The sequence below is a fragment of the Narcine bancroftii genome, chromosome 5 (assembly GCF_036971445.1).
Source record: "Narcine bancroftii isolate sNarBan1 chromosome 5, sNarBan1.hap1, whole genome shotgun sequence".
NCBI classification, from domain to species: domain Eukaryota; kingdom Metazoa; phylum Chordata; class Chondrichthyes; order Torpediniformes; family Narcinidae; genus Narcine; species Narcine bancroftii.
The window spans coordinates 219,245,589-219,268,853 of record NC_091473.1 but is presented as its reverse complement, the minus strand read 5'-3'; the positions used below and the strand labels follow the sequence as shown (position 1 = coordinate 219,268,853).

The following is a 23,265-nucleotide window of genomic DNA, read 5'->3' as shown; positions in this document are numbered from 1 at the left end:
CGTACCCCGGCTCCACCTCTCAGACCACCCCCACTCCCTTCCTTCCCCAGCTCCACCTCGCGGACACCCCCACCACCTTAACCTCGCAGACACCCCCCCCCACCTTCCCCGGCTCCAACTCTCGGACACCCACCCACCTTCTCCGGCTCCACCTCTCGGACACCCCCCCACCTTCCCCGGCTCCACCTCTCGGACACCACCCACCTTCCCCGGCTCCACCTCTCGGACACCACCCACCTTCCCCGGCTCCACCTCTCGGACACCCCCCACCTTCCCCGGCTCCACCTCTCGGACACCCCCTACCTTCCCCGGCTCCACCTCTCGGACACCCCCCACCTTCCCCGGCTCTATCTCTCGGACACCCCCCACCTTCCCCGGCTCCACCTCTCGGACCCCCCCCCCTTCTCCGGCTCCACCTCTCAGACACCCCCCTTCCCCGGCTCCACCTCTCGGACCCCCCCCTTCCCCGGCTCCACCTCTCGGACCCCCCCACTTCCCCGGCTCCACCTCTCGGGAGCCACCTCCCCCCACTTCCCCGGCTCCACCTCGGGAGCCCCCCTCCCCTTCCTCTGCTCCACCTCTCAGGATACCCCCTCCTCTTCCTCTGCTCCAACTCTCAGGACCACCCCTCTTCCACGGCTCCACCACTCAGGACCCCCCCCCCCTTCCCCGGCTGCACCTCTCGGGAGCCCCCCCCTTCACCGGCTCCACCTCTCAGACCCTCCCCCCACTTCCCCAGCTCTACCTCTCGGGACCCCACCACCTTCCCCAGCTCCACCTCTCGGCCACCCCCTCCCCTTCCTCTGCTCCACCTCTCAGGACCCCTGTCTTTACCGGCTCCACCTCTCAGGACCCCCCCTTCCCCGGCTCCACCTCTCGCACCCCACCTTCGCCGGCTCCACCTCTCGGACCCCACCTTCCCCGGCTCCACCTCTCGGACCCCCCCCCCTTCCCCGGCTCCACCTCTCGGACACCCCCCCACTTCACCGGCTCCACCTCTCGGACCCTCCCCCCTTTCCCCGGCTCCACCTCTCGGACCCTCCCCCCTTTCCCCGGCTCCACCTCTCGGACACTCCCCTTCCCCGGCTCCACCTCTCGGGAGTCCCCCCCACTTCCCCGGCTCCACCTCTCGGACCCCCCCCCCACTTCCCCGGCTCCACCTCTCGGACCCCCCCTTCCCCGGCTCCACCTCTCGGGAGCCCCCCCCTTCCCCGGCTCCACCACTCGGGAGCTTCCCCCCCCTTCCCCGGCTCCACCTCTCGGGAGCCCCCCCCCTTCCCCGGCTCCACCTCTCGGGAGCCCCCCCCTTCCCCGGCTCCACCTCTCGGGAGCCCCCCCCCTTCCCCGGCTCCACCTCTCGGGAGCCCCCCCCCTACCCCGGCTTCACCTCTCGGGAGCCCCCCCCCCTTCCCCGGCTCCACCTCTCGGGAGCCCCCCCCCCTTCCCCGGCTCCACCTCTCGGGAGCCCCCCACCTTCCCCGGCTGCACCTCTCGGGAGCCCCCCCCTTCACCGGCTCCACCTCTCAGACCCTCCCCCCCACTTCCCCAGCTCTACCTCTCGGGACCCCACCACCTTCACCTCTCGGCCACCCCCTCCCCTTCCTCTGCTCCACCTCTCAGGACCCCTGTCTTTCCCGGCTCCACCTCTCAGGACCCCCCCTTCCCCGGCTCCACCTCTCGGACCCCACCTTCCCCGGCTCCACCTCTCGGACCCCCCCCCCTTCCCCGGCTCCACCTCTCGGACACCCCCCCACTTCACCGGCTCCACCTCTCGGACCCTCCCCCCTTTCCCCGGCTCCACCTCTCGGACACTCCCCTTCCCCGGCTCCACCTCTCGGGAGTCCCCCCCACTTCCCCGGCTCCACCTCTCGGACCCCCCCCCACTTCCCCGGCTCCACCTCTCGGACCCCCCCTTCCCCGGCTCCACCTCTCGGGAGCCCCCCCCTTCCCCGGCTCCACCTCTCGGGAGCCCCCCCCTTCCCCGGCTCCACCACTCGGGAGCTTCCCCCCCCCTTCCCCGGCTCCACCTCTCGGGAGCCCCCCCCCTTCCCCGGCTCCACCTCTCGGGAGCCCCCCCCCCCCTTCCCCGGCTTCACCTCTCGGGAGCCCCCCCCCTTCCCCGGCTCCACCTCTCGGGAGCCCCCCCCCTTCCCCGGCTCCACCTCTCGGGAGCCCCCCCCTTCACCGGCTCCACCTCTCAGACCCTCCCCCCACACATTCCCCGGCTCCACCTCTCGGATCCCCCCCCACACATTCCCCGGCTCCACCTCTCGGATCCCCCCCAACACATTCCCCGGCTCCACCTCTCGGATCCCCCCCACACATTCCCCGGCTCCACCTCTCGGATCCCCCCCACACATTCCCCGGCTCCACCTCTCGGATCCCCCCCACACATTCCCCGGCTCCACCGCTCGGGAGCCCCCCCTTCTCCGGCTCCACCTCTCGGACACCCCCTTCCCCGGCTCCACCTCTCGGACACCCCCTTTTACCCGGCTCCACCTCTCGGACACCCCCTTTTCCCCGGCTCCACTTCTCGGACACCCCCCTTTCCCCGGCTCCACCTCTCGGACACCCCCCTTTCCCCGGCTCCACCTCTCGGACAACCCCCTTTCCCCGGCTCCACCTCTCGGACACCCCCCTTTCCCCGGCTCCACCTCTCGGACACCCCCCTTTCCCCGGCTCCACCTCTCGGACACCCCCCTTTCCCCGGCTCCACCTCTCGGACACCCCCCCACTTCACCGGCTCCACCTCTCGGACCCTCCCCCCTTTCCCTGGCTCCACCTCTCGGACCCTCCCCCCTTTCCCCGGCTCCACCTCTCGGACACTCCCCTTCCCCGGCTCCACCTCTCGGGAGCCCCCCCCCCTTCCCCGGCTCCACCTCTCGGGAGCCCCCCCCCCTTCCCCGGCTCCACCTCTCGGGAGCCCCCCCCCTTCCCCGGCTCCACCTCTCGGGAGCCCCCCCCCTTCACCGGCTCCACCTCTCAGACCCTCCCCCCACTTCCCCAGCTCTACCTCTCGGGACCCCACCACCTTCCCCAGCTCCACCTCTCGGCCACCCCCTCCCCTTCCTCTGCTCCACCTCTCAGGACCCCTGTCTTTCCCGGCTCCACCTCTCAGGACCCCCCCTTCGCCGGCTCCACCTCTCGGACCCCACCTTCCCCGGCTCCACCTCTCGGACCCCACCTTCCCCGGCTCCACCTCTCGGACCCCCCTTCCCCGGCTCCACCTCTCGGACCCCCCTTCCCCGGCTCCACCTCTCGGACCCCCCTTCCCCGGCTCCACCTCTCGGGAGCCCCCCCTTCACCGGCTCCACCTCTCGGGAGCCCCCCCTTCACCGGCTCCACCTCTCAGACCCTCCCCCCACACATTCCCCGGCTCCACCTCTCGGATCCCCCCCCACACATTCCCCGGCTCCACCTCTCGGATCCCCCCCCCACACATTCCCCGGCTCCACCTCTCGGATCCCCCCCACACATTCCCCGGCTCCACCTCTCGGATCCCCCCCACACATTCCCCGGCTCCACCTCGGACCCCCCTCCACCTTCCCCGGCTCCACCTCTCGGACACCCCCTTCCCCGGCTCCACCTCTCAGACACCCCCTTTTCCCCGGCTCCACCTCTCAGACCCCCCACTTCCCCGGCTCCACCTCTCAGACCCCCCACTTCCCCGGCTCCACCTCTCGGGAGCCCCCCCCTTCCCCGGCTCCTCCGCTCGGGAGCCCCCCCTTCTCTGGCTCCACCTCTCGGACACCCCCCCTTCCCCGGCTCCACCTCTCGGACACCCCCTTTTCCCCGGCTCCACCTCTCGGACACCCCCTTTTCCCCGGCTCCACCTCTCGGACACCCCCTTTTCCCCGGCTCCACCTCTAGGGCACCCCCTTTTCCCCGGCTCCACCTCTCGGACACCCCCTTTTCCCCGGCTCCACCTCTCGGACACCCCCCTTTCCCCGGCTCCACCTCTCGGACACCCCCCTTTCCCCGGCTCCACCTCTCGGACACCCCCCCACTTCACCGGCTCCACCTCTCGGACCCTCCCCCCTTTCCCCGGCTCCACCTCTCGGACCCTCCCCCCTTTCCACGGCTCCAACTCTCGGACACTCCCCTTCCCCGGCTCCACCTCTCGGGAGCCCCCCCCACTTCCCCGGCTCCACCTCTCGGACCCCCCCTTCCCCGGCTCCACCTCTCGGGAGCCCCCCCCCCCTTCCCCGGCTCCACCTCTCGGGAGCCCCCCCCCCTTCCCCGGCTCCACCTCTCGGGAGCCCCCCCCCTTCCCCGGCTCCACCTCTCGGGACACCCCCCTTCCCCGGCTGCCCCTCTCGGGACCCCCCCCTTCCCCGGCTGCCCCTCTCGGGACCCCCCCCTTCCCCGGCTGCCCCTCTCGGGACCCCCCCTTCCCCGGCTCCACCTCTCGGATCCCCCCCCCACACATTCCCCGGCTCCACCTCTCGGATCCCCCCCACACATTCCCCGGCTGCACCTCTCGGGACCCCCCCCTTTCCCGGCTGCACCTCTCGGGACCCCCCCCCCCTTCCCCTCCTTTCACACAAAGAAAGGTCCCGCAGGCGTCGCCATATTGAAAACCCCTCAAGCACTGGGGAAGTTTTAGTGCGGTGAGGAGGCGATCGCCGTGGCCTCCCGGCCTAGCGCTCTCCGCCCCTCGCCCTCCGGGGAAGTCTCACCTGCGGCGGGCGGACCTTGCAGATGCCAGTCCTCTCGGCGATGGGCCGGATCTTGTTGATGAATTTGAATGGATCGGCGAATTCCTCCGGGGTGGGCTCGAACACCGGACATTCGGGCGGCGGGATGAACTCCACGGCCTGGCTCATCGCACCGCTCGCTGTCGGCGGAGCCAGACCCTGCCGCGGGAGAATGGGGTATGGGTCGGACCTGGTCTCCTACGCCGCCTGGCTCTCGGCTGACGGTTGCTCGGGCTCGAGCCGCTCCTCCCGCCGGGTTCGGGGAGAGGGACGGTTGCGCCTCGAGCCGCGGCGACCTCGCGATCGGGCTCCGGACGGGTCGGACGGAAGCTTTCAAGCCGCTGCTCACCGGGCCGGAACCTACTTCGGCCGCCAACGTCTCGCGATCGGCCACCAGCCGGGGAGAAGATGGCCTCGAGCCGCTCTGAGGAAGGGGGTGGCGGGGGGGGGGGCGGCCTCGTAATCGGGCTCGAGCTCTTTCTTTCCGTTGCTCCGTCTCGCTCTCAAACGACGCAGCACCGCCGCCAGCTCCCTCCGCTCAACAACCAGTCCACGTCGGCAGGTACTGGTTCACACCGCCGGCCCGCAGGCAAACCGGCCAAGGGCCAAGCCCGCTCGACCCACGTCAATGCATCGAGCGAGAGAACAGCTGGAAGCGAGCCATTCTGGGGTTGCAAAGGCCGTTTGTTTATAGTCAGCGCGTTAATACAATCTTCCAGTCGGAGAGGCGCTGGCTGGCGCCCGGGACTCTTTGTTTAAAAGCCATTCTTCTCGGCGCTGATTGGTTACTTGACGCGCAGGTGGGGTTAACGGGGGGGGGGGGGGGGTTCAATGTTGGGACGTGGGCGCAGATGGGCGACCCTGCGTACAATGGTGGTACATGGACGACTTGTGCACGGGTGGCCCCGCTGAGACAGTTTCTCACCTTCCTGTTGAGGCAAAACGCGATCCCTTCCAAAGCGAGGCTGAAATTAAGCGTCTGATTCAAAATGGATGACGTAGCATACAAATGTTTAACCAGGGGTGACCAAAATATGCATATATATGTGTGTGTGTATATATATATATATATGTACACACAGACAGAACTCAAAATTCCCTCAATGGATGCTGCTTGACTTGCTGCTTCCCATTGTTTGCACAAGAATTCAGGATCTGCAGTTCTTGCACACTCCAGAATCATGACCAGTATTTGCTTCTGACGCACAAGTGCATAGTTTTTTTTCCCAGTTTAGCAGGATCAAACCAACATTCACTACCACACCCATGTCGATGCATTATGAAGGCAAACCACTGCAGCTACTGGAAATCAAATATCAGAAGTGCTCAGTAGGCCAAGCAGGATCTGTGGAGAGCAACCGATTTAATGTCCGAGGTCAGTGACCTTTTGTGAATTCTGATGAAAAGCTATTCCTCGTAAAGGCTAACCGCGTCTTTTTTTGCTGCCTGATCTGAAAAGTATTCCCAACATTTTCTTTTTTTGTTTCAGTCTGACAGATCTCATTACCATGTTTCAAGCCCTTTAAGCTGGCCTCAGTTGATGTTGAAACTGATTTGTACCTTACCACGTGGCAAATTAGGTCAACCACTTAGAAATAGGCCCCTAGGCCTCCTGAGTTTGTGTCAACCAATTCACACAACAAGTCAGCACACCTTCCACTGCATATCTGTTGAAATTTGTCAGGTTTTTCGATGTCATTACCAAATCTACAAACTTCTTAGGAACCTCTGACCACTTGGGTGTGTTAGCTCACCTTTGATTAAAAAATTTGCCACCTGATATGTCGTGACTTGCTTTGCGCAGGCTGGCCAAATCAGGTCCAAGTTACAACTTTGTTGTGGCCACGGCCACTCCAGAGTGGTTCTAATTAATGATTGGGAATACCTACGTGGGGAGGAGGGATATCAGGAATCATAAGGCCAAAACGTAAGAAGCTGATTAATATAGGGCTCACAATCCAGAATTGACTTAAAAGATTATATTGTTCCAAACATATACAACATTAGTTGCTCCTGAGATAATATGGTCAAGGTCCAAAAAGAATTATGTCACCTCTTGGTTCCTAATGCTGAAATCACATTAGGTACTTTGTGGCTGAAGGTGGGTCAGATTTCTAGTGTTGTGTGAAATAACCCAGAAATAGTGATTAATAAGTTTAACTCCTTAACCAAAGTTAATTTTCACTTGCATAACATTTAAAAAAACACTTGTGCAGATAAAAAACAAAGAAACTGATGAAAATATCTTACATTTTTTCTTCTTCAAGTATTATCTGTGCAGTAAAAGTTATTGTTACCTTGTATGAAATTTATTAAAGGCTTAAATTCAAGATTATAATTATCAAGATCCACCTCTTCTGTATATGAATTAAATTGTTCCTTCGGGATTTCCTTATGAAGAACTTCTTTTTCTACCATCCAAGTTTGTGTGTCAGAAATACGAGAACAAGAGAATTTCCTCAGAGCCCTTCCCCACTTCTACTTTCACTTTCTAATGATCCAGTTTCCCATATAAATAGTTTTTAGCATACCTCCAGAGAAATTACAATGGTTTGTGTTAGTTTCTCTGAAGAAATCTTCTACAAGAGAGTTACCTTTAATTGATTGAAACTCAGTACAGAATAATTTGTGATAAAATATCACAATATCCATTGACAGAGAACTTTGTTGTTGATGCCGAGCCCAATCATGCCTCTACCTTAAATTTACATATGTATTTTCAATTCGATACAATAATCACGAGAGTTTTGTTTTCCACCAATAGCCAAGTCCCTCAGTGTCCTGTGAGGCTCAGAAATGGAGAGGTTAATCCGAACAGTTACTTTATCAACAGAATAATTATACAAGTTCTGGGTAGATAAATTCCACAACCTATTTGCCATTTTCAAATATAGAATTTTCGATGGCATGATTTATTTTTCTTTCTTTTGTGTTCTTTTATTGTTTATTTATTTTTCTTCTTTTTTTTATTGCATAATGTTATAGGGGGTGGGGAGGGTGGGAGGAAGGGGGAAAATTAAAATGTCACTTATTTAATGATGAATATTTGTACATATTGTAATTGACATGGTTCATGGTGAAGTATTAGATAAAAAATTATTTTAAAAAAATTATATCTATTTGCCATCTAAAATTGCACTGGATAACAATTTTTTTCAAAAAGCTTGTTTCCTTTAAATAAATTGAGAATTGTGATAGGCAACTTCAAGCTAAACTCAAAGATAATTCCAGATTTGCTGTATCACGTAAGAAGTTGGAGAAACATTAAATTAATTTCTATTCAATTTAACATGATTATTTGCATAATGATGTTGACACGTTGTGTTATTTCAACTGGCCAAAAAAAAGTTTTAACGCTGATTTTTGTTTGTACTCAGCATCTGATGCCTCTCGTGTCAGTGTCCAACAATAGCATTGATGGATTTCACTTGCCTTGATGCCGCTTTCCCATGGTCTCAATGCCCTGATGAAGCCATTCATCATGTTTATCACTGATGGCACCAAGTTCAGCAGGGAAGAAATCTAAGTGCGAATCCAAAAAATGATTTTTCAATGAAATGTTGCACTTCATAGTTTTGTACATTTGAAGCAGACTTAAAATATGAGAGGAAATCATAAAAATAGGTTATATCTAAATAACAGATCGTGCTTGGAAAGTTTTAAGGTGCTTTTCATAATCAGGAGCCCAAAATCTATAAAATACACCCAAAAATGTTAAGGAAGCAAAATCTTCATTGTCCAGTGTTATTATTAGGCTTCAAAGGAAGTGTGCTAAGATTTCAGAGTACATACATGACATCACATACAACCCTGTGATTCTATTTTCTGCAGGCAAGGCAGATTAACCACTTATTAGTAGTGCCAAAAATACTGTACAGTGTATACATGAAAACAAATAAAGAACTGTAAACAGATAATGAATGTAAACAAACTGACTGCAATACAAAAAGAATTAAAAAATCAATAAAGTGCATGAGTCCATAAATGGGTCCCTGATTGAATTTCTTGTTGAGGAGTCTGATGGTGGTTCCTGAACCAGGTGGTGTGAGTCTGTGGCGCCTATACCTCTTTCCTGATGGCAGCAGTGAGAACAGAGCAGGTGCTGGGTAGTGTGGATCCTTGATGATTGCTTCTGCTCTCCAACAGTAGCGTTCCCAGTAATGGGGAGGGTTTTGCCTGTGATGTCCTGGGCTTTGTCCACTACCTTGAATGCCTTTGCATTCAAGGGTATTGGTTTCTGTGATGTCAGCACACTTTTCACCACACATCTGTAGAAATTAGCCAGGGTTTCTGATGTCATACCAAATCTCCACAAACTCCTGAGGAAGTCGAGGTGCTGACATGCTTTCTTCACGATGCCATTAGTGTGTTGGGTCCATGAAAGATCCCGCAATATAGTGATTCCCAAGAACTTAAATTGACAGAGAAATATAAATATTTAAATAAGCCCAATCATGTCTCCACCTCTGATCCCCCAATGATCACTGGAGTGTATACTTCTGGTTTTCCCTTCGTGAAGTCAACAATCAGCTCCTTAGTTTTGGTGACATTGAGTGCAAGGTTTTTGTCACTACACTATTCAGTCAAGTTTTCAATCTCCCTCCTGTATGCTGACTCATCACCTTTCTTTATACAACCTACTACTGTGGGTTCGTCAGAAATGTGTAGACGATTTTATTGTGGTACCGGCCACACAGTCATAGATGTAGAGTGAGAAGAGCAGGGCGCTAAGAATGAAGTCCTGTTGGAGATTGTGGTGGAGATGTTCTGACCAATCCCCACTGTGGTCTGGAGGTGAGGAAATCCATGATCCAATTACACTTGTAGATTATTGATGTAGTTTAGTTCAATAGAGGACCAAAGGAAATTGTGACATTGGTTGGATAATGGAATTAGCAAATTGGAATTTATTGTCAGTTACATAAGTTTTTTTTAATTTTAAAAATGTATCAATTTATTCTCAAAATTGGAATAAACTTGGTCTAGTGGAAGTGGAGAAGATTTGGAATGGGTTTACAGATCACAAAAATAATTCTTCAGATATAATGAAAATACCGATTAAATTCTGGATTTTACCAGTAGCAAAACATAGACAATTTCTGAATACATTGCATTCCATGCTGCAGGTTTAAATGATTGCATTTGATTAGATGGTTAACGCAGAAACACGACTGATATAATAGTGCATCTGGTTGCACTGATAGCTCATGGCTCCAGTTACACAGGTTCAATTATGGTTCCAGTGCTGCCTATGTACTCTTTGCATGTTTTCCCAGTGTCTGAGCAGGCTTTTTCTGGATGCTTTGGATTCCTCCCACATCCCAAAGTCATACAGGGTGGTAGGTTAATTTCTTCTAGTGAGTAAGTGAGTCCAGAATCTGGAAGTTGATGGGAATGTGAAGAGGATAAAATGGGATTACTATTAGTTGGGTTCATTATAAATGGGTGATCGATGATTGGTGAGGACATTTTCATCCTGTAACAGTCCATAACTTTCTTTGACTATATGATTGAAGAATGGCCAAGGTTCAGGGCTAAGTATTACAGTTTACCTAATATTTGGAAGAGATAGGCAAACTGGAAAAGAAAGTGTGGATTGATCACCCTCAAACAAAGGATGTAGTAAAGATCTTAAAATGAAAGTGTCTTAACTCAGAAAATTTCAATTTGGAAACTGAATGAAGCTGCTTCTTCTCATATCCATCTGCCTATGTCTCATATCTGTAGATGAAATGCAAAGCTCACATTAATCTTAAGAAGATCCTAAATTATGCATGAGCCACCCTCTTGATGTCTGCAGATCAAGAAGTGTTGGATGAAGTGGCCTTTGCTGCAGGAGAGGGAGGCAGTTTGGATGCTATGAAATGGTCTTTTTAAAATCTCTGCCCTCTTTTGAAATTGTCCTGTCACCTTTATTTCCGCTGTCAAATTTGCAAGTTACCCTCACATTATTTTTCACAGATCGTTGCAGCAGTCATGCTGCTTCCTGCTTTTCAAGTGGTTGACTGCAGCATGTAAGAGATATCTGGCATCCTCTGTTGTTTGCATTTTCCAATCTCCGTGCTGCACATAGCTCTATAGATGTATGGTGGTGATATACAAGCTGATGTTTGCTGACTTGAGGCAGCTCATTATGATTCTGCAGACACCATTCAGTACTGAATTAATTTTTCATGGCAGAGTTCTGAAATACCAGACATACTACTTGCATTGGAGAAACATCATCAAGTCACACTATAAAGAAAGAGTGGAAAATCTCATGATATGATGCGAGATCAACAACCTGAGTCTCAATGTAGGCAAGATTAAGGAAATGATTATGGACCAGGAGGACCAGGAATGACCACCCTTCACAACATCAACAACTCTGTAGTGGAGAAAGTGGAGAGCACCAAGTTCCTTGGTGCTTAACTTAACTAGTGACCTATCATGGATACACAAGATCTCCTCACTTACCAGGAAGGTGCAACAGCGTCTACCTGGCAAGGCTACCAGCCAACATAATGTCAACCTTCTACAGGAGCTCTGTTGAGAGTCTCCTAGCTGCTGTATCTCAGTGTTGTATGATTGCTGCATAGAAATGGATTGGAGGTCAATCTACAGGACCATAAGAGTGGCAGAGAGGACCAGTGGAGTCTCCCTCATCCCTATTGTTGTGATCTACCCAGATCTTTGTCTGAAGAGGGCATGCAAATTCATCTGCTCCTGTCAGGAAAGAGATACAGGAGTATCAGAGCCAACACCACTAGGCTGAGGAACAGCTTCTTCCCATGGGCAGTGAGAATGCTGAACGACCAAAGGAGCTGCCCTCTCAAACCATCTGAGACACTCATATTCACGAACCCATGTTTATTTATTTATTTTTATTTATGAATACAGTACTTGTCCTGCATATGTATTGTTTGTCAGTATGTGTGTTTTGTCTAGTTGTGTGTCTGATTTTGCACCGAGGGCTGGAGAATGCTATTTCGTCGGGTTGTACTTGTACAATCAAACCACAATAAACTTGACTCGAAGAGTTCAAGTTTGGATCATGGTAGGAGGTGCTCTTCATTTTGAATTTCCAGGCTTTTGTATATTTTGGGCATTATCTTTACTTTTCACCTTCTCTTTGTGGCTCTTGTTAGAATACTTTTTTATTCTTTTTTTTAAATTTTTTTATTTTTCACACCATAAATCACATTAGCCATGATATACACTTTTTTTTCACACATAGGTAAACTTGGTTGTGCAGTGAGTGAGTGAGTGAGTTGAGTTGCTGATTTGCTTATTACTAACACCATTTTCAGATGGGAGAGGCAGCCATGTGATTTGTCTAGATTTGGTTAACAGCACAGTAGGAAGCCTGACAACAACAGTTGCAGTGCTTGATTTGAGTGAAGTTGCTTTGAGTGGAGTTGAGTGAAATTAAGCTACTTTTTCCAGTTTGTTGCCAAATTGGAAACATAGTTTGGATAGATTGTGTGCTCATATAATTACGAGTTAGGACATTGCAAAACATTATGACTGCACTTTTATCCTTGCCATAGTGGAAACATAGTTTGGATAAATTGTGTGCTCATACAATTACGAGTTAGGACATTGCAAAACATAATGACTGCACTTTTATCCCAGTGCAATGTAAAACTGATGGTTTCCCTTATGTTTGAATCATATAGAACAATGATGGTCCCATGTCATGTCATGTTGGGATGTTTCACACTGTCACATGCTTGTCTTGCTGGAAACCAAATTGTTGGGAATGAGTTGTTCATCTAGAATTGGTGAGAACCATGATGCACCAATTAAGTAAGTAGAGATAGCAAAGCAAGAAAATTGACTGGAAGCTCAAAGCTTGAAATGCTTTTGCCTGGCTTCCAAAATGCAACAATTAATTCTTTTTCCCAGTTTCTAGGGTAACAATTGTTCCCCAGCCAGGTGTGGAACATTTTCTGTATCAATGTTGCAAATGAACACCATTTTATTTCAGTGAGCAAATAAGAAAGGTACAAGTGTACCTTTATACAAGTGTATAAATAGAAGTCAAGAACTCACAACTAAATGGCAATGTATATTAGAAATCAAACACATGGGTACACTCAATTCATAAAGGTATTGTCACACACAGCTGCTTCCCCCAATAAAGAAATAAATCTACACAAACTATCATTTGTTTAAACATTTTTTTACCAACAAATATTTACGAGCACGGTTTATACTAACCCTATTAATTATAAATTAAACTGATTGGCTGATCTCTGTTAACCTTTCCACTGCATGTGTCCTACCTCCTTAAGCTGTATGTCATCCACTCTGTTTGGTTCTCAGATGCCTTTGATCAATGCTGCATCGAAGAATGCAGTAAGATCTCACTCGTGTCCTCCAATGAATTTATAATAATGGCTAATCACTGGCTGACCAAATTGCTTGCATGGTGATGTTCAGGGATGCATTAATAAAGATAATCAAATTCTTCTGAGCATCAACTGGTTTCACTGTTTTAAAAATTTGCTAGCCCCATCTTACCAAAACAGTGAACATCACGCATTTTGTGTTCTCTCAAACACTATATCTCTTGATGCTTGTATTTGATTCACAACTTATTTTCCCACCTATCTTTATATCTGCAGATTCAAACAACTGGATGGGTCTACTATGTATTGTGACACCAAGTGATAGATGGCCTGCTGACCCTTGTGACAGTCCATTTGTAGCTGTGTCATTATGAAAATAATTATTTATTCCTACTATTTTCTGGCTGTGCACAATCCTTACTGAAAAATACTCATTGATGGAAACCATTTCATCAGAAAGCCCACAAGTGAGTAAAATTGACCTCAGAATTTCATGGTCTGTTTTGTGGAGGTATACAATTCAAATAGCAACTCTTCCACCCTCTTCAATTGGCCATCAATTGATAGGAGTAAACACTTCATGTCGAACTAAAAATTGCTCTGCCTCTACTCGAGAAGGGCTACAGGGAAAAGCCGAGGAAATACAGGCCAGTGAGCCTAACATCTGTGGTTGGTAAATCACTAAAGAGTATTCTGAGGTAGAAGATATATCTGCACTTGGATAGGCAAGGGCTGGTTAGGTTTTGTATGGTTTTGTAACTCACAAATCTGTTTCAGTTTTTTGAAGATGTAACCAAAATGGTTACTGAGCTGTAGACTTACATAAGGATTTTCGCCAGGTTCCAGGTTAGCTCTAGAAGGCTAGATCACATGGGATCCAAGGGTAGAAAATTGGCTTCATGAAAGAAAGCAGTGGTTGATGGTGGAAGGTTGTTATTCAGACTGAAGCCCATTGTAATTTGTCATCTATATCAGTTATTTAAATAGCAACGTACATGGCATGATTTGCAAGTTTTGTATTTGATTTTGTTCATCATGCTAAAGGAAAAATATTATCAAGCTGGAGAAGGTGCAGAAAAGATTTACGAGGATGTTGCCAAGGCTCGGTGGCCTGAACTATAGGGAAAGGTTGAGGAGACTAAGGCTTTATTCCTTGGACCATAGGGATGAACTCATAGAGGTGTACAAAATCATGAGAGGAATAGATCAAGTGAACGCACTTGAGTAGTCGACTCTGAGTAGTAGAATCAGCAAACAGAGTGCATAGATTTAAAGCAAGGGGAGAGAATTAACAGGTGCTTGATTGATAATTTTTGTACATAGGCAGATATATGAACAAAATGGAGGATGTTGAGGCAGATAATTTTGCAATGTTTAAGAAATGCTTGGATGAATACATAGGTTTAAAGGGATATGGGCCAGATGCAGGCAGATGGGACAAGTGTGGGTGGGACATTTCAGTCGGCTTAGGCAAGTTGAGCCGATGGGCCTGTTTCCATGTTCTATGACATCAGCGGCTACCCACTGGAAGAGCCAATTCAGTCACCTCCATTGCTGGTACCAGAGCCATAGCTGTGAAGAGCCTTCATTATCTATAAAATGTTGCTGCCTTGGACACACCTTGTACAATTTCACTAGATTTGCAATGTCCTGATCAATTCCAGGTCATCATACATAGCCTCCAGTCATCATATGCAGGCTATTGACTCCTTTGTGATGTCTGTGAATGTCCTTGCACACTTGTAAGATGTAAGACCTACCCTATAGCCCGTTGTCAGGCATTGTTTGAACATCAAGTATCAGGCACCTTTTCCATCTGGGGGGGAGGAGGACAAAATAGGAGAGAGAAAGGGAATGGGGAGGAGCACAGGCAAACAGGTAAGTTCGACATTCACATATATTGTCTGAGTACATACATGATCACATACAACCCTGAGATTTTTTTCCTGCATGCCAGGCAGAATTTATACCAAACATAGTGTACAAAACTGTATTCAAGAAAAGGAAGAAATGTAAACAAAGAAAGATGTGCAAACAAACAGTGTAATACAAAAAATAAATTATCAATAATAAATAATGTGAAAATGTAAGAGTCCTTAAATGAGTCTCTGATTGAGTTTGTTGCTTAGGAGTTTGATGGTGGAGGGGTAGCAACTGTTCCTAAACCTGATGGTGTGAGTCTTGTGGCACCTATACCTCTTTCCTGATGCCAGCAGTGAAAACAAAATGCATGCTGGGTGATGCGAATTCTTGATGATTGCTGCTTCTCTCCAACACTTGCATTCCATGTAGATTTTCTCGATGGTGGGGAGAGTTTTGCCTGTGATGTACTGGGATGTGTCCATTGCCTTTTTCAGGGCTTTCCACTCAAAGGTAATTGTGCACCCATACCAGGCCGTGGTGCAGCCGGTCAGTGCACTTTCCACTATATATCTGTAGAAGTTTGCAAGGTTATCAATTTCATATCAAACTTCCAGAAATTCCTGAGAAAATAGAGGCTGATGTGCTTTCTTCAGCATGAAATTTGTGTGTTGGGTCCAGGAAAGGTCCTCCACGATTGTGACTCCCACGGCCATAATCTGCTCACTCTCTCCACCTCGGATCCCACAATGATCATTAGATTATACACTTCTGGTTTCCCCTACTAAAGTCCACAATTAGCTCCTTGGTGACATTTAGTGCAAGGTTGTTGTTACTACACCATTCAGCTAAGTTTTCAATTATTCTCCTGTATGCTGATTCAGCGCTCCCTTTTATACAACCCACTACTATGGTATCGCCAGCATATTTGTACATGGTGTTATTATCGTTCTGAGCCAGTAAAGCGAGTTGAGCAGGCAAAGTATGCAATCTGTGGTCTTCTGGTATTGATAGAAATTGTGGAGGAAATGTTCTTTCCAATCAAGATTCAAAATTCCTTTATTGTAACAGTATAGAACATGAAATTGCCTTCTGCCTGCTGTAGGCATTCAAAGAGTCGACATTAGTGTTGTCTGGTGCCCCTTATAATAAGAGTGAAGGAGAACCAAAAGAGTGCCTTCCAAGGCAATGCGTCTGTAGATTCACCTCCAGCACTTCCACTGCCTTTGCATCTGCACAGACCCTTATTCGATTCATCGCCTACCCAAGCTATAAATTCACACCTCCAACATGATCATGGTCTTTAGCGTCTGAGGGCCTTCAGGAGCCCTGTAACAGCACTTTCACTACAGCTCACAAATAAAGAATACACTCACTCATTTCTGTCAGCACACCATGAAGTTGACTTACTATTTTTATTCACTCGTCACAACATTGCATTCTTCAACTCCCCAAACATGACCCAGCTAAACTCCTCTGTCTCATTGGCTCACTGCCAAAAGGGTGATCCTGACGCTCTCACTCTCCTCCTCATACATCTGAGATTCATCACCTGCACACTGACGCTTAATACACCTGTGCATGCAGGCTATTACTCCCGTATGCTGCCTCGTTTACATCATCAGTGGCAACTGGCACTGCTCCTGACGAAGGTAAGTAAGCGACTGTGACCGCCACTTTTGGCCTCAGCATGCTCTCGAATCCTATTTCCTATGTGTCAGTCTCCAGCAGCTCATGCAGGTCCCTAACTGCAAGTCGTTCGCAGTCTGTGTGGGTCCCTCAGATGCTGAGCCCCTCACCAGCATACTGTCATGGTCACCTTTCCTACCGATTCGTCTCCTATGCTGCTCCTTCTCAACTGGAGGGTGTGCCTGAACTTTGTGTTTCTGAGGCCTTCATTGGTCTACTGCTCCTCGGGGTCTGCAACCCCTTATGGCTGCTGCCAAGCACTGGCGCCACCATCTTGGGCACGAACTTCCCTAGTTGGAAGATTTAACTTACGAATACCATCGGCTCCTTTAACAGGTAATTTAAAGCCTGTATGGAGACACGGACATTAGAACCAGGCAGTTGAACCCTTCAGAGGAGTTCTGTGTCTTAGCTCTCCATTCCTAATTGACTATAGTCTGGAGGTCATGAAATCTAGGATTCAATTACTCAGTGAGATATTGAGGCCCAGAGCTTAAAGTTTGCTAATCAGTTTTGAGGGCATTATGGTTTTGAATGCTGAACTGTAGTTAATAAAGAGCATCCTGATGTATGCATCTTTGCTGTCCAGGTGTCCCAGGGCTCTGTGTAGAGCCAGTGAAATGGCATCTGCTGTACACTTGTTGCTACAGTAGGCAAAATTGGAAAGGATCCATGTCACTGCTCAGACAAGAGCTGATCTCCATCAACACTAGCCTCCTAAAACATTCTGTGGATGTGAATGCCACTGGTCCATAGTCATTTAGGCAGATTACCACACTCTTCTTGGGCATTGGTATGATTAAGGCCTTTTTAAACAGGTGGGTACCATGCCCTGTCAGAATGAGATGTTGAAGATATCCATGAATACATTGGCAAGTTGGTCAGCATAGGTTTTAAGTACTTGGCCAGGAACTCCAATTGGACCTGATACTTTCCTTGGATTCACTCTCCTGAAGGCAGCCCACACATCAGCCTCAGATACTGACACTGGAGGATCATCAGGGGACATGGATGCACAGTGGCTCTTCCTTGTTCTGGTGGTCAAATCGGGTGTAGAAGACATTGAGTTCATCTGGGAGTGAAGCTTTTCTGTCTCCTACTGCATTGGATTTAGTTTTGTAGTAGGTTATGCCATTTAGGCCCTACCACAGCTGTCAGATATCCTTTGTTGTTTCTATTCTCAACCAGAATCTCCATTTCTTCTGGGAAATGGCTTTTCATAAGTCATACTTGCTGCTTTTGTAGTGTTCTCGATCTCTGGACATAAATACCTGTAATGTGGATCTCAGTAGCAAGAGGTACCTGTTATCCTGTGTTCCTCCTCCTTCTCTGACTTTTTTATTCAGCATCTGCCTGTTTTTTGACATTCCTGATCAAGGTCTCAGGACCGAGACATCGATCACCCTTTACTTTCTGTGGTTTTTCCATGACTTGCTATGTTTCTCCAGCCCTTTTGTGTATTGCACTACAGCATTTGCAGATGTTCTTGTTTAACAACTACAATACTATACTTAATTGAATTAAATGGAGACAGTAAATAATAAAGATAGATAATAAATTTTCACAATTATCCTTGTGCAAAAAAAAAAGTGACTTGCTATAATGTACAGATTCCTTTTGTGCTGTCAGAATAGTCCATAATTAGTGTAATAAGGAGGGCCTGATAACTGTTGGAAAGAAACTGTTCTTCAACCCAGGCTTCTGAGCAAATGAGAAGAGGTTGTGACCAGGATGTGGGGGTCCTTTCATGTTGATGGCTCTTTTCTTGAGGCAACACCTCACATAAATGTGTTGAATAGATAGGAGGTCAAAGCCTGTGTTGAATCTGGTAGGTCCATAGCATTCCTGAGCATTCAAATCCTGAACCAGGATGGAATGCAACCAGCCAGTATACTTCCATATTTCCATATGGAAGTTTGATAGAGTACTTGATGACATACCAAATCTCATCAGACTCCTTGGAAAGTAGAGGCATTGGTGGGCTTTCTTCACAGTTGCCTTGAAGTGCTGGCTCCAGGAGAGGTCTTCTGAAATATGGACTCCCAGGAATTTAAAGGATCTAATGTTCTCCACTTCTGTTCCATCAATGTGGACAGTGGTGTAGTTGGATAGAGGTGGAAAGAGACTTGGAACAAAGGTGCAGGGAGACTTGGGAGTGCTTGTGTGTGACTCACAAAAGATTAGTTTTCAGGTGCTACAGGTAATCAAGAAGCCAAATGAAATGTTGCCTTTATTGCAAGAGACTCTGCTTCAACTGTGCTCCAGGTGTAATGCACACAGTTCTTTTAAAATTTAGACTTACAGCACAGTCACAACCCCTTCTAGCCCATGAGTCTATGCCATCCAAATACACCAATTAACCTACAATCCCTATATATTTTTGAAGGGTAGGTGAAAACTGGAGCACCTGGAGGATACCCACACAGATACACAGAGAACCAACAAACTCCTTACAGACAGTGCTGCATTTGAGCCTAGCCGCTGGTGCTGCAATAGAGTTGCACTACTGCTATGATAACCATACCATCCACAATCTCCTTACTTGAGAAAGGATATACTAGCTTTGGAGGCAGTCCAGACAAAGTTCAACAGCATGATTCCAGAGATGATGGAGTTTAGCCCATGAGAAGAGATTGAGTCTCCTGGAACTATACTTCCTGGAATTTAGAAGAATGAAAGAGGATCATATAGAAACATATAAAAGTAGGAAAGGGATAGAGAAGCTAGAGGGAGAAAAGTTATTTCCAGTGGCAGTTGAAAATAGAACTAGGGGACAGAACCTTATGAAATGGGGGAATAGATTGAGGTCAGAGATGAGGAGGAACTGCTTCTCCAAGAGAGTAGTAAATTTGTGGAATTCCCTGCCTAAGGAAGCAGCAGAGACTGCCTCATGAAATTAACTTAAAACACCATTAGTTGGGAGGAGTCACGTGATGGAGTAGTGGCCGGACGGTGAACTCCAGCCCTCTCCAGAAAAGTCGGGAAAAACAAAGGAAAACACAAAGGCACAGAAATAAAAGTTACAGAAAAGTGAGTATAAAGGTGGAAAGAAGATGGGGACAAAAAAAGAAAAATCAAAATCAACGGTAAGAAGAGAGGAAGAGAAGACAACGGAGGAAAAAGGTGAAGGCCTTACCTGTCCGAAGAGGCCCGCTGCGGAGAGAGAAACCTGCTCCCTCAGGTCGGTAAATAATGGACTACAAAAATGGCTCGCTGAGCCGAGTAAAAGTGCGCAACCGCGCATGAAAAAAAACACACCGACGGGAGGGGGGACCAGCTGGGGAGTCGATCTCCACAGCCGGCAACGACAGCTGCAGAACACCTGCAGCAAGAAGAGACCACAGAAGACAATAGAAACAAGAAAGAAGAGAAGGAAAGGGCAACAAAGAAACAACAGATGGCCAACCCAGAGGAAGAAGAAGAGGAAGAGGAAGAGTACAGTGAAATAGAAGAAGAAAAGAAAGGCAAGATAAAGGAGGTACTTTCTCTTATTAAGGGATACATGGAGTCATTTAAAGAATGGCAAACACAGGAATTTAAGGATTTAAGAAAAAGAATAAACAACACAGAAGAGAAAATGAATAAAATAGATATGACCTTAACAGAAATGGGAAAGAAAATGGACAAGATGGAAGAGCGGGCAGTAGCAGCAGAAATGGAGGTAGAAGACTTAAAAAAGAAATTGGAGGAATCTAATAAAAAAACTAAAGAGACACAAGAACTACTAGCTCAAAAAATAGATACAATGGAAAATTATAACAGAAGAAATAACATAAAGATAGTGGGCCTTAAGGAAGATGAAGAAGGCAAGAATATGAGGGAGTTTATAAAAGAGTGGATCCCTAAGACCCTAGGATAGAAAGGGCACATAGAGTATTGGCCTCTAAACCACAACCACAACAAAAACCAAGATCTATTGTAGTAAAATTCCTAAGATATACTACAAGAGAAAAGGTACTGGAGAAAAAGTAAGAGAGGGCAACAAACCACTGGAGTATAAAGGGCAAAAAATCTTCATTTATCCAGATATAAGTTTTGAACTCCTAAAGAAGAGAAAAGAGTTCAATACAGCAAAGGCGATTTTATGGAAGAAAGGGTATAAATTTATACTAAAGCATCCAGCGGTATTGAAAATATTTATTCCAGGACAACAAAACAGACTATTCTCGGATCCAGAAGAAGCACGAAAATTTGCAGAACAATTACAAAAATAGACTGAGGGATGAAGATGGGTAATGAGAGTAAAAATGATCACGATTGATATGTATGTGGGTAAAGACAAAAATAGACTGAGGGATGAAGACGGGTAATGAGAGTAAAAATGATCACGATTGATATGTATGCGGATAAAGAGGTATAAGAGTGAATAGAGACAATGTGCATACGTGAATGTATCTGTACTTAGAGGAAAATATAGATAGTATAGACAAGAATTAATAAGGGAAGGTAATGGAATAGAGAGAATAAGGAGGGAATTAAAAGAGTGACCTTTGTGACATATGAAAAGTGAAATCTTTTCTGGGGGGGGCTGGGTGGGGGAAAATAGCGGTCACTGCAAAATCAGTTGACGCTTGCGAGTGGATTCGCAAATCCAAATGGAGAGGGGAGATGTGGTTGTCCGACAAGGGATAAAGGACAACTCAGGAGGGGAAGGGGAGATTGGGGATAAAGAAGATAGAAATAGGAGAATAAGGAAAATGTTGGATGTTGTAGGAATGTTGTCTTATAAAGAGTTGAAAATAAGAAAACAGAAATGGAAAAGGAGGAAAGGTAATGATGGAAAAACGGAAAGAGAAGATAAACAAAATATAAAATGGCTACGCTGAACTATATGACTTTAAATATTAATGGAATACATAACCAAATTAAAAGGAAGAAACTACTAAATTTAAATGAATAAATGTATTCCATTAGAAAAAATAACATATAGGTTAAGAAATAATATTGAAATATTCGAACAAGTATGGGAGCCTTACATTAAATACAATAGCGAAAACCTACCGGGGACAAACATTACCTAAGTTGATGGAAGGAGAAGGAAAGAAAAGAATGGACTCAGTAGAATTTCTGGTGTATTTTTGTTGAATGACAACATTGTCTGACTGGCTTAATGCAACCTAGATTGTATACCTAAAATGGATGAGAGGGGGGGGTGGGGGGCTGGCTTGGGAGGAGGGGGGGGGGAGAAAAAGTCACTGTATATGTGTGAAAAAGAAATAGTGTATATCATGGCTAATGTGATTTATGGTGTGAAAAATAAAAAATTTTAAAAAACAAAAAAAAACACCATTAGTTGGATTTTTGCATAGTCGGAGAATTAAGGGTTATGGGGAAAGATGAGTGGAGCAAGTCCATGGCCAAATAAGCCACGATTTTATCAAATGATGGAACAGACTCAACAGGCCAGGTGGTTGACTTCCGTTCCTATTTCTTATGTGTTTCTGTCATTATTGAAGATGAGGATGTCATTGGAATGGTGTTTGTCCACCACCATTCATGACTAATTATGATAAGATTGCAGAAGCATGAATGTTGGTAGTGAGATCGCTTACCTCTGTCCATTGAAGCTGTGTTTGTTGATTAGCGCAGTTTCATTAGATATAGTTCTTGCTGCTCTCATCATGCCCTTCTGCACACCCTGTTGAACTTGAGCAACACGCTGAGCCATGAGCTTACAGATTGTGTTGGGGCAAATTATTTGCTGATGTGGATGTTCACTGTACCCCACCGAATTTCGGTTTTTACCCGCTCTCTCCTTTCTGAGACCAACTCGCGAAGCAAATTTGTAGCACCAACATGATGGAGGATGTCTTTGGAGTGAAGACAGCATTTCCTCTGCAAAGGACTGTGTGATGGTCACTTCTATCAATGCCATCCTAAAATACTGCATATCCATCAAAGGAACAAGGAATGGAAAATGAAGGACTCACAGAGGAAACATCAGAAAATAGTGTTATAGTCTCAGTTAAAACAAGCGGTCTTGCTTGTGGATAACAGCTAACTCTCAACAATGCCTGTATAAGACCAAGAATGGGAATGCAATAACATGGACTTATGCATTTCTTGACCCAGACAGTACAGCATCTTTTTGCATGGTGGAACTAATGAACAAACTTAATCTTCAGGGAAGAAAGTCGAAGATTATGTTGAAAACCACCATTGTTTCAGGCTTAGAGGTTGCTGGATTGTATGACAAGGATTTTTGTGATCTTCCAATTTTATTCACTCAGAAGACTATGCCTGTGAACAAAGGAAACATCTCACATCAAAACAATATCCATCAGTTGTCTTATCTGCGGAAGGTTTATATACCTGAAGTTAATTCTGAGGTAGAGATGCTGATTGGTTCAGATGTACCAAAGGCTTTTAAACCACTAGATGCAATACAAAGTGTGGGAGATGGACCCTATGCTGTTAAAACAATGCTTGGATGGACAATTAATGGACCTTCAGGAGGAAATAATAATATTACTCAGGAACAGTTAGAGGCAAGGGGCAACGGAATTTCAGTTGTGAAATTTGATGAGGTGTCGGAACAGCAAAAGACTGTAAATAAGAAATTCACTTCCGAAGAAAACAGATCAATGTGAAGAGAAAGGCATCTAAAATAATACTGAAGGAATTATTTTCATCATAATGGATGAAAATGAAGTATTAGATGTTGAAAATACTGCTGGTAATTGAAT

General features: G+C 47.2%; 1 protein-coding gene and 1 long non-coding RNA gene across 3 annotated transcripts in view; one reads left to right on the top strand and one right to left on the bottom strand.

The window, feature by feature from the left end:
- Positions 1 to 5,632, bottom strand: part of kdm5ba (lysine demethylase 5Ba) — a 138,224-nt gene extending 132,592 nt beyond the window's left edge. For both annotated transcript variants that reach the window (XM_069941294.1, XM_069941295.1), the window contains exon 1: positions 4,680 to 5,632. In XM_069941294.1, the coding sequence (XP_069797395.1) occupies positions 4,680 to 4,826 (147 nt within the window). In that variant the 5' untranslated portion in view covers positions 4,827 to 5,632. The remainder of the gene's footprint in view (positions 1 to 4,679) is intronic.
- LOC138764877 (uncharacterized) lies at positions 5,525 to 8,682 on the top strand. Its single transcript, XR_011358336.1, has 2 exons — positions 5,525 to 6,072; positions 8,075 to 8,682. It is a non-coding gene; the product is annotated as an uncharacterized lncRNA (long non-coding RNA).
- The last annotated feature ends 14,583 nt before the right edge of the window (positions 8,683 to 23,265 follow it).